Consider the following 10297-nt stretch of genomic DNA (forward strand, 5'->3'; position numbering starts at 1 on the left):
GAAGAACATTCTTAAGGTATTATGTTACATTAAATTACCTATTTCTTGTAATATTATCAATCGTATATGTTGTATTTATCCTTTATGATAGAGATTTCCTTATCATTTCATTATTTTTTATGTGGTGTAGCTTGGTGGCTTGAATTCAACACTACAAGGTCAATGTCGACTTTCTGTAATTGTTTCCTGTGTTTCCACCATCATTATTGCCATATTTGTAATTCTTTTGCTATTGCAGGCATTAAGTCGAAGCAGTTATGGTTCTCAACCTTTACTTAGTAATTATTCTATTTCTATCCATTTCTCACAATTGAATGATAATAATCAATATTTTACTAATCTTTTGGTTGAAGATCATTCTTAAGGTATTATGTTACATTAAATTACCTATTTCTTGTAATATTATCAGTCGTATATGTTGTATTTGTCCTTTATGATAGAGATTTTTTTATCAATCAATTATTTTTTTTGTGGTGTAGCTTGGTGGCTTGAATTCAACATTACAAGGCAAACGTCGACTTTCTGTACTTGTTTCTTGTGTTTGCACCATCATTATTGCCATGTTTGTAATTCTTTTGCTATTGCAGGCATTAAGTCGAAGCATTTATGGTTCTCAACCTCTACTTAGTAATTATTCTATTTCTATCCATTTCTCACTATTGAATGGTAATAATCAATATTTTACTAATCTTTTGGTTGAAGAACATTCTTAAGGTATTATGTTACATTAAATTACCTATTTCTTGTAATATTATCAATCGTATATGTTGTATTTATCCTTTATGATAGAGATTTCCTTATCATTTCATTATTTTTTATGTGGTGTAGCTTGGTGGCTTGAATTCAACACTACAAGGTCAATGTCGACTTTCTGTAATTGTTTCCTGTGTTTCCACCATCATTATTGCCATATTTGTAATTCTTTTGCTATTGCAGGCATTAAGTCGAAGCAGTTATGGTTCTCAACCTCTACTTAGTAATTATTCTATTTCTATCCATTTCTCACAATTGAATGATAATAATCAATATTTTACTAATCTTTTGGTTGAAGATCATTCTTAAGGTATTATGTTACATTCAATTACCTATTTCTTGTAATATTATCAGTCGTATATGTTGTATTTGTCTTTTATGATAGAGATTTTTTTATCATTTCATTATTTTTTATGTGGTGTAGCTTGGTGGCTTTCTGTACTTGTTTCCTATGTTTCCACCATCATTATTGTCATGTTTATATTGCTTTTGTTATTGCAGGCATTGAGTCGAAGCAGTTATGGTTCTCAACCTCTACTTAGTAATTATTCTATTTCTATCCATTTCTCACCATTGAATGTTAGTAATTAATATTTTACTAATCTTTTGGTTGAAGATCATTCTTAAGGTATTATGTTACATTAAATTACCTATTTCTTCTAATATTATCAGTCGTATATGTTGTATTTGTCCTTTATGATAGAGAAATTTTTCTCATTTCATTATTTTTTATGTGGTGTAGCTTGGTGGCTTCAATTCAACATTACCAGGCAAACGTCGACTTTCTGTACTTGTTTCTTGTGTTTCCACCATCATTATTGCCATGTTTGTAATTCTTTTGCTATTGCAGGCATTAAGTCGAAGCAGTTATGGTTCTCAACCTCTCCTTAGTAATTATTCTATTTCTATCCATTTCTCACTATTGAATGGTATTAATCAATATTTTACTAATTTTTTGGTTGAAGATCATTCTTAAGGTATTATGTTACATTAAATTACCTATTTCTTGTAATATTATCAATCGTATATGTTGTATTTGTCCTTTATGATAGAGATTTCCTTATCATTTCATTATTTTTTATGTGGTGTAGCTTTGTGGCTTGAATTCAACACCTACAAGGCAAACGTCGACTTTCTGTACTTGTTTCCTGTGTTTCCACCACCATTATTGCCATGTTTGTAATTCTTTTGCTATTGCAGGCATTGGGTCGAAGCAGTTATGGTTCTCAACCTCTACTTAGTAATTATTCTATTTCTATCCATTTCTCACCATTGAATGGTAATAATCAATATTTTACTAATCTTTTGGTTGAAGATCATTCTTAAGTTATTATGTTACATTAAATTACCTATTTCTTGTAATATTATCAGTCGTATATGTTGTATTTGTCTTTTATGATAGAGATTTTTTTATCAATCAATTATTTTTTATGTGGTGTAGCTTGGTGACTTGAATTTAACATTACAAGACAAACGTCGACTTTCTGTACTTGTTTCTTGTGTTTCCACCATCATTATTGCCATGTTTGTAATTCTTTTGCTATTGCAGGCATTAAGTCGAAGCAGTTATGGTTCTCAACCTCTACTTAGTAATTATTCTATTTCTATCCATTTCTCACTATTGAATGGTAATAATCAATATTTTACTAATCTTTTGGTTGAAGATCATTCTTAAGGTATTATGTTACATTAAATTACCTATTTCTTGTAATATTATCAATCGTATATGTTGTATTTGTCCTTTATGATAGAGATTTCCTTATCATTTCATTATTTCTTATGTGGTGTAGCTTGGTGGCTTGAATTCAACACTACAAGGTAAATGTCGACTTTCTGTACTTGTTTCCTGTGTTTCCACCATCATTATTGCCATGTTTGTATTGCTTTTGTTATTGCAGGCATTGAGTCGAAGCAGTTATGGTTCTCAACCTTTACTTAGTAATTATTCTATTTCTATCCATTTCTCACCCTTGAATGTTAATAATCAATATTTTACTAATCTTTTGGTTGAAAATCATTCTTAAGGTATTATGTTACATTCAATTACCTATTTCTTGTAATATTATCAGTCGTATATGTTTTATTTGTCCTTTATGATAGAGATTTTTTTATCAATCAATTATTTTTTATGTGGTGTAGCTTGGTGGCTTGAATTCAACACTACAAGGCAAACGTCGACTTTTTGTACTTTTTCCTGTGTTTCCACAGTCATTATTGTCATATTTGTATTGTTTTTGTTATTACAGGCATTGAGTCGAAGCAGTTATGGTTCTCAACCTCTACTTAGTAATTACTCTATTTCTATCCATTTTGACTTTACTGAAGTACAATGTCAAGTATTATAAGCTCCTAAAGTAAAGTGTTTTTAAAGTATTCGACTATTCTGTAAAATTTATCATGCACCACTAATCTTAACTATATTAATTTTTCGTTGTTTAAGAAAATTGAAATTTGAGCCATAGTTTCGTTTGTTGTTATTAATGTTTTGTTCAATTTGAAATTATTTTCAGTTGGAGATATGAGAGGGAGAAGGCTTCAATCCAAGAAATGAGTGATGAAACTTCAATAATAAGGTGTTTAATTCATCCTTCGATATAAAATTTTAAGTACTTAGTTGAAAGATATGATTTTTTTATTGATTGGATTTATTCTCTAACATTATCCAGTGGTTGAATTTTTGTTCGTATGTGATGTTTGAGGATTTGTGAGATATCTTTTGAACTGTGGTCAAAGGAAAGCAATTGTAAGTTTCCTTTAAATATAATTAGTTGTATATGTTATTTATGATGTAACTTTCTTTCTCGTATCGTTGTTTTTTTATTTAAGGTGTAGATTGGTGGCCTTAATGCATATTATACGTTGAACGGGGTATTTCCAACGTTATTTTTTCATGTGCACCCACCCTTATTGGCATTGATGTCTCATGGCTCCCCAGGGCAAACAATTTCTTCAATTGCAGCAATGAATGATTAGTCATCTAATGTTATTTTCATGTCAATTTGTTTCAAGTTAATAATTGTCTGACCTTATACGAGTAATGTTATGCTTAGGTGGTTGGATTACGATAAAGAAGCCTAATATAAAAGTATTGGGCATCTGTCCATGCTCAGTCTTTATACGTTGAGATAACTGACAATTTGCTTAGGGTTCATGGGGTGTGTGCTTGGGGTGTTATGGTGTGTGATTTTGTGTTTTGAGTTGTGTGTCGTGTGTTGTGTGTTGTGTTGAGTGTTATTACTTGTGTGTTGATTGTTATGTGTTATTAGTTGTGTTATGTGTTATGGGGGTTTGGGGGGAGGGGGTGTTACGGGTAAGGGGGGATTTAAGAGTTAGGGTTTTCGATAATCGCGCCTAATACAAAAGTATAGGGCATCTATCTGTCCATACTTATTTTTTTTACATTGAGATGATGGACAATTTGCTTATGGTTCATGGGGTGTTGTGGTGTGTATTTTTGTGTTTTGAGTTATGTGTTGTGTATTATTAGCCATGTGTTTTTAGTTGTTTGTTGTGTCCTTTGTTTTGTTGTGTGCGTTGTGTCATGTTTTAGGGGTCAGGGTTTTGGATAATGGCACCTAGTACAAGAGTGTAGGGCTTCTATCTGTCCATGTCTTTGTACGTTGAGATTATCGACAATTTGCTCAGGATACACGAAGTGTTGTGCTTAGGGTGTTGTGGTGTGTGTTTTTCAGTTTTGAGTTGTGTGTTGTGTTGTGGTATGTTGCTTTCATATTTTACTTTCTTAATTTGCATCGAATGTTGCTAGGCGTGACCTCCCTTCAGAGTGAATTTTTGAGGGTAATGGTTAATTTTTGGAATATTAACGGTCACAGGTTCAAGAGCAGGTTTTTGTATAGTTAGGTGTGTTGTTCCACTTCGTGTTGCAGTTAGGGTTAAATTAGATTTGACCGATGGTGTGGTTGGTTCTAAAAGCAACTTTTTGATCCTAAAAGTGTTCTCAATTTAGATTTAGATTTAGTTTGTTGTTTTAGTTTTATTAACATGTTTACTGGCACGTCTCCTTTTTATTAACTTTTCACTGACTTTCTACAATTTACTAACTAAACTAATACTTCACTTTTGTTTGATTTGGTTTTAAGTTTGATCATACAGGAGTTATAGGTTGATTCACGTAACTAATAACAGTGCAGTCCAATTTTTGAAGACGATCCTTGTAGAGTTACATTATGGTTCTCTTTTCCTTTTTATTGAGATTTCCTATTTGCATATATGATGTTGTGATTTCCATTGTATTTTGAGTAGGTAATCCTGGTTTTAGGTTCATTTTTTATGTTTTAAACTTGCTAGACAGTTTGCTTAGTATTTCTTTTGTTGTTTAAAGTGAAGTTTTCATTTCTTACTCAAATGTAGTATGTTAGGGACATTAGGGACATAAGTTACCCAAAGTAACAGTAGCAGGAAAAATGCCAGCACGGGATGAGGGAACAACTTATGTGGAAAAAATGAACTGAGTTCGAACTTGCTTGACGTAACAAACCCTAGCAGAGAGAGACGACTGCAACTCTAAGGAAGAGGGGGTTGTTTCTGAAAGTGAGTAGAATGAGTGTGTTAGGGCTGACTTAGGGCCTAGTTTCCCTTTGGGCTAGCCCTAGGCCCAACTGATTTTGGGTAGCCTTTTAAAATAAGGGCAACAATGTAAGTGGGCCTTACAGAGATCATTTGTAATGTGCTGAAAAGTTTGAAAGTGGCTTGAGAAAGAAAAAAAAAAAGAAAAATGAATTGTTTGATTGTACCTGAAAAGAGAGAAAAACAAAAAAAGAAAAAATAGAGAATGAGAAGGGAAAAAATGAAAGTAAGAGAGTGATGTCTGAATCTGTGTGATGTCTTGAGGAGCATGACCTTACACTTGATTTTTTCAAATTTCTCCCCATTGTTCCTTCACTTCTCTTTAGTGCTTAGCCTTGAATCCTTTTCCATATCTTACCCTTTACCTTTGCCACATTACAAGCTGAAAATAAGTCCTATTGATCTTGAGTTATATTGATGATGAGTAGTGTGTTAGAGGCTCTTCAAGCCTATGCTATAGCTAATTCGTGATGTGCTTTGCTGAGAGATAAACACTAGCCTGAAACACATGAGAGGATGAGTTATACACTGACTGTGAGGTTTTTTGTGCTGATTTATAAACTGATGTTTGAATGAATACTTCTTGGTTGATATGTTTGACCTGTATTCAACATGTTTGGAGTTTTAAAGCTTTGATTGGTTCTTTTTTCTGGTGCATAACAGTAGCAGCTGGGTAGTGAAATAAAGATTCAATCCAAATCTATAAATTGCTTCATAGTTTTTGTTTTCATTTGTGTTTGTCCAGGAGTGCAGAGGTTCTTTGAAATTTAAGTTGTCATTGTTTTGGTTATTAGTTGGTAATTCTATGTTATCTTGTTGCATAGTGGGGTTGATCGGTTCAAGAGACCGTTTGCACATCTTGAGGAGCATTATGGGAACAGTGAACGAAGCACTCCATTGCAGAGACAACATGTCTCCTTACCTAGGCAAGTCTTGGTTAAACATTTGGTTCAAACTTGTCCAACATGTTCAAATACTGGATTACCAACTTACACATTAAACAGTATTTGTCTTGTTTTTTTGTTTTTTGGAGATTTGGTTGGTTTCATATTTGTTATTACTCATGGATTTTAATCTTATGTCCAGTTTATTAGTGTCTTTTCTTAGATGAGATTGGTAGACAAGTGTGTGAACCTTTTCTATGGTACTGTGGGAGTTATATGCAATTTCACTTTATACAGAGAGAGAGTTTGTGCTCCCAAGGATGAAAGTAAGTAACAGAACGATATTGAAAATGTTCCAGGGTCTAATGCGACAGGTGCTCAAAATGGAACCTCCAGATCAAACTACAGTGCGCGTAGCTTGTTAAAAAGTGCTAGTATTAGTGCTTCCAAGTGTGTAGTTGTGAAACAAAATAAAGATCCAGAGGTAGTATCTAACTCTATCTTTTCAAATGCTTGGCTTTATTAAGTGAGAAATTGTTAAATGATTTAAAAACATGAGATTCCAACCGATCTTTAGTATACAACACACATGTAAACGCATTCTTCACTTTAGAATTGGAACCTCATGGTTTTGGACCTCATAATAGTTTCTTCCTAGTTAGATATTTTGAAATATATGGAATAATTGGTTGCAATTTGTGTCGTGAATAAAATATATTGATGTAATTGTGTATTTGTTTTGCATTAGCAAGAGGCAATCAAGGAGATAAATGATGAGACGATGGATGGAGTGACATGTTGCTGCCCTCCATGCTTGATTTTGATTTTGGTGTTGCTTCGTACCTTCTTCCATGCTCTGATTCTTTGAACAACGAGAGAGAGGTGGTGATGGTGGTTTGAAACACTGTTAGTGCTTCTATTGCCTTTATAATTTTATTTATAGGATGCTTAGTTAAAGTTTTTGTCTTATATCTTCTATTGCACATTTTGAATGATATAGGCTTCTTTGTTTATTCGATATTACTTTTTAAAATACTTCATATTACTGCTTTATTTATGGGTAGTAGCAGTTTTTATTTAGTGATGCTTAGTACCGTCAGATTTTGATTTGGTGAGGAGGCAAAGAAACTGTTATTGTCTTTTTCTGTTGTGGTTTCTACGTCCCTGAGCAGTCTGGATTGTTTGAAAAATGTTTATTTTCCACATTCATTCATTTCGTATTTGGAAGTTACTGATAGCAAGATCTGATATGTTGAATTTGAGAAGGTTGGAGTTCAGAAAGTTACTGAATTATTACATTGAGCATTTATCTTCAGAACTGCTAATATTGATTTCTGCATTTGTTACCATATAGGTTATGTTTAGATCAGTTTTTCTTTGGGTGTATAAATTACTTTAAAGTTAAATCTGAAAATAAGAGCTATGTTTATTTCTTTTAGGTTTTAAGAAGGCCAAGCAAAAGCTCCTTAACTCTGCACTCGTTTGACACATAAACCCACGCACGGCACTTGAAGTGTTGCTTCACCTGGGTGCTGTTATAGACCTTTCGGGCAAGGGTGGTCTTCCCCAATCCCCCCATGCCAATGGTCGAGACAGCATTACGATTTGAACCACCTTCCAGGAGTCGCTTGATGAGATCCTTGGAGTCATGAACAAAGCCAACCACGTCATCTTCCTCCACATATCTTCTTAGCTTGTGCAGTGATTTTGCTCCTTCCTTCTCCTCCTCTTCCTCTTCTTCTGCTGCAGATTGATTATTGGTTTCTTTGAAAGCATCATATTTGCTTTTGTTGTCGCGTATTTCCTTGAGAGTGGCTTTGATCTTGTCTATTTTTTCTGCTACATCGCGAAGCAACTTTGCTTGGCCAAAGCCAAGGAGCATCCTCCCCATAATGGTTCTCCTCTTGTGAATGGAAACTTTGGCCACGAATGTGTCGATGACATCCTCAGCTAAGTGGGACACATCTCTGATTTGGTTCAACACTGTATGTTCCATTCCCTTCTTGCTCTTTGTGCTACTGAGCAGCTCTTTCATCCTCTGAAGTTCGTACTGGAGGGACTGGACCCTGTCCTCCACGCCATACAACAAGTTAGCTTCGCGTGCCACAAGCTGGGCTAAATGATCCAAAACAAAGGAAACTACACTGTCTGCCATTACAGCGAGCTAAGTGATCTGTTCTTGGATTATGTGTTTGTGGTTGGTGATGGAAGAAGAGTAAGAGGGAGTTACTTACTAAGGCACCAGAAAAACCAATGCAGTACGTACCAAAGAATATCATAATATATATTATGGAAAGTGGTTGCAATCAAGAATTTACAAAGACTTGGCATCAACCATGAACAGGGTTCAACTGAACCTTCCCCGTAAGTTCATAATCGCATCTTCCTCTCGTTATCATTGAAATATTTATCACGGTATAACATTTAGATTGCTCAGACGCACTACACTTTGTACCCATTTGGCTTAGAATATTTATATTTAAGATACCGTGTTCACTTTGTTGCCTCGTGTTATTAGATGCAATAGAATAATATATATGTAATATTGATTTATTTTTCCACATTTTGTGACTAGTTAATGTTATACATCAATAGAATAATCTATGTAGTCACATGTTATACATCAATTTCATCCTTCCAACTGTTAGCATATTTTTGAAAATTGAATTTAGTTAGCATTTATTTTCTTATTAGATTTTCTTTGGAAACTTAACTTGGTTGTAACGGTTATGTAACTGATTTTTGTTAATTATGCTCTGTTTTTCCTCTTCCACGGGTTATTTATGTACCTTGCTTGTACTTCACAAGATACAAAATTCTAAAATGAAAACATGAATTTTAACACACATATTTGATTACTAAGACCAACCAATTAAAATTGTAAATGCAACACTCCAACCTCTGCTTGAATCAAATTGGTATTTTTTTTAATTACATTTAATAACTTTTTAATTATATTTAATATTAATTCAGAGAATAAATTTTATAAGTACAATAGTAATAATCATAATTAAAATTATTATATGTTATCATATTCAATAGATGAATACTAACTATTTATAAAACACCAATAGATCTCAAATTTCTAAGTAAATATTTAAAATACCCCAATCATTCTCATCATCCCAAGGTGGATAATGCCCCGTAACAACGTGAACTTCATTGTTTATCATTTTTATTTATTGATGAATCATTTTAATTATACTTTTTATATTATGTACTCCATTATTTATATGATGTAATATTGTAAAATATTTTCAAACAAATTTAAAATAAAATAAAAATATCATATGTTTAAGAGGATACTATTTTTATTGTGTTAACTAGTTAAAAAATATTTTAATATGAAAGAAATAGTTTTCATTACCGTCAATATTTTAATTTTATATTAATATATTTAATATCCTGCATATTAATTAAATAAACTATTTCTTGAATTTTGAGACAATCGATGTAAAGTTAGCTCCTACTAAAATATTATCCTAATAGTCTGAATGAGTTACATAGAGAGATCCTGATTTTGTAAACATGATGAAAAAGTTCTTGCGGCTTGCAACCGTTCTTCCTTTCCACACCCTCATGCATTGTTATGGTTGTATCATAACTAACTTGTTCCTTTCTCTATCAGAGATGTTGCTTGCTTATTGAGTACAAGGGGAGAGATGGTTTGTACTTCTCACCGGATCCTAAACAACCATCTCGTAACAAACGTTATATGTTGTGAGTCTATTCTCAAGTACCTTAAGTGCATCAAGTTTCCGATGTTAGAAGGTATCTTTCCACAGCTCTTTGGTGCGAGCTCCAACACTCGAACCAATTTCAAGTCTTTCAAAAGACTGCACAAACCCAACCACATCTTCTTCCTCCACATTTCTTCTTAGCTTCTTTAGCTGTGATTGCGCCCTTTTTTCCTCTTACTCTTCTTCTGCTGCGGATTGATTATTGGTTTCTTTGAAAGCACCGTATTTGTCTTTATTGTCGCGTATAGTATAAAAAGTGAATGCAATAATGAAGAATTTATAAAGAGTTGGGTTGAAGGGTCTGGTTTAATTTTTGCATTAACTCGTCAACCA

The 10297-nt window shown here is 33.1% G+C and overlaps 2 protein-coding genes across 6 annotated transcripts; one reads left to right on the top strand and one right to left on the bottom strand.

Annotated features, from left to right (window-relative positions):
• Positions 1-1393: 1393 nt before the first annotated feature.
• On the top strand, positions 1394-7774 carry LOC114169324 (mitogen-activated protein kinase 9-like). 5 transcript variants are annotated; one of them, XM_028054436.1, is made up of 8 exons: positions 1394-2342; positions 2544-2691; positions 3000-3039; positions 3264-3326; positions 6165-6266; positions 6522-6708; positions 6973-7130; positions 7664-7774. In XM_028054436.1, the coding sequence occupies exons 1-6, from the start codon at positions 2322-2324 to the stop codon at positions 6556-6558; spliced, it is 411 nt and encodes a 136-aa protein (XP_027910237.1). In that variant the 5' UTR covers positions 1394-2321; the 3' UTR covers positions 6559-6708; positions 6973-7130; positions 7664-7774. The 5 variants fall into 5 exon arrangements, with proteins under 5 accessions (XP_027910237.1, XP_027910234.1, XP_027910235.1 ...); XM_028054433.1 differs by lacking the exon at positions 1394-2342 and adding an exon at positions 2351-2429; XM_028054434.1 differs by lacking the exon at positions 1394-2342 and adding an exon at positions 2351-2429 and having other exon boundaries at positions 6977-7130.
• LOC114169323 (putative disease resistance protein At1g50180) lies at positions 7626-8526 on the bottom strand. Its single transcript, XM_028054432.1, has one exon. The coding sequence runs from the start codon at positions 8377-8379 to the stop codon at positions 7660-7662; it is 720 nt and encodes a 239-aa protein (XP_027910233.1). The 5' UTR covers positions 8380-8526; the 3' UTR covers positions 7626-7659.
• Between the last annotated feature and the right edge of the window lie 1771 nt (positions 8527-10297).

This window comes from Vigna unguiculata, chromosome 11 (genome assembly GCF_004118075.2).
Source record: "Vigna unguiculata cultivar IT97K-499-35 chromosome 11, ASM411807v1, whole genome shotgun sequence".
Lineage (NCBI taxonomy): Eukaryota > Viridiplantae > Streptophyta > Magnoliopsida > Fabales > Fabaceae > Vigna > Vigna unguiculata.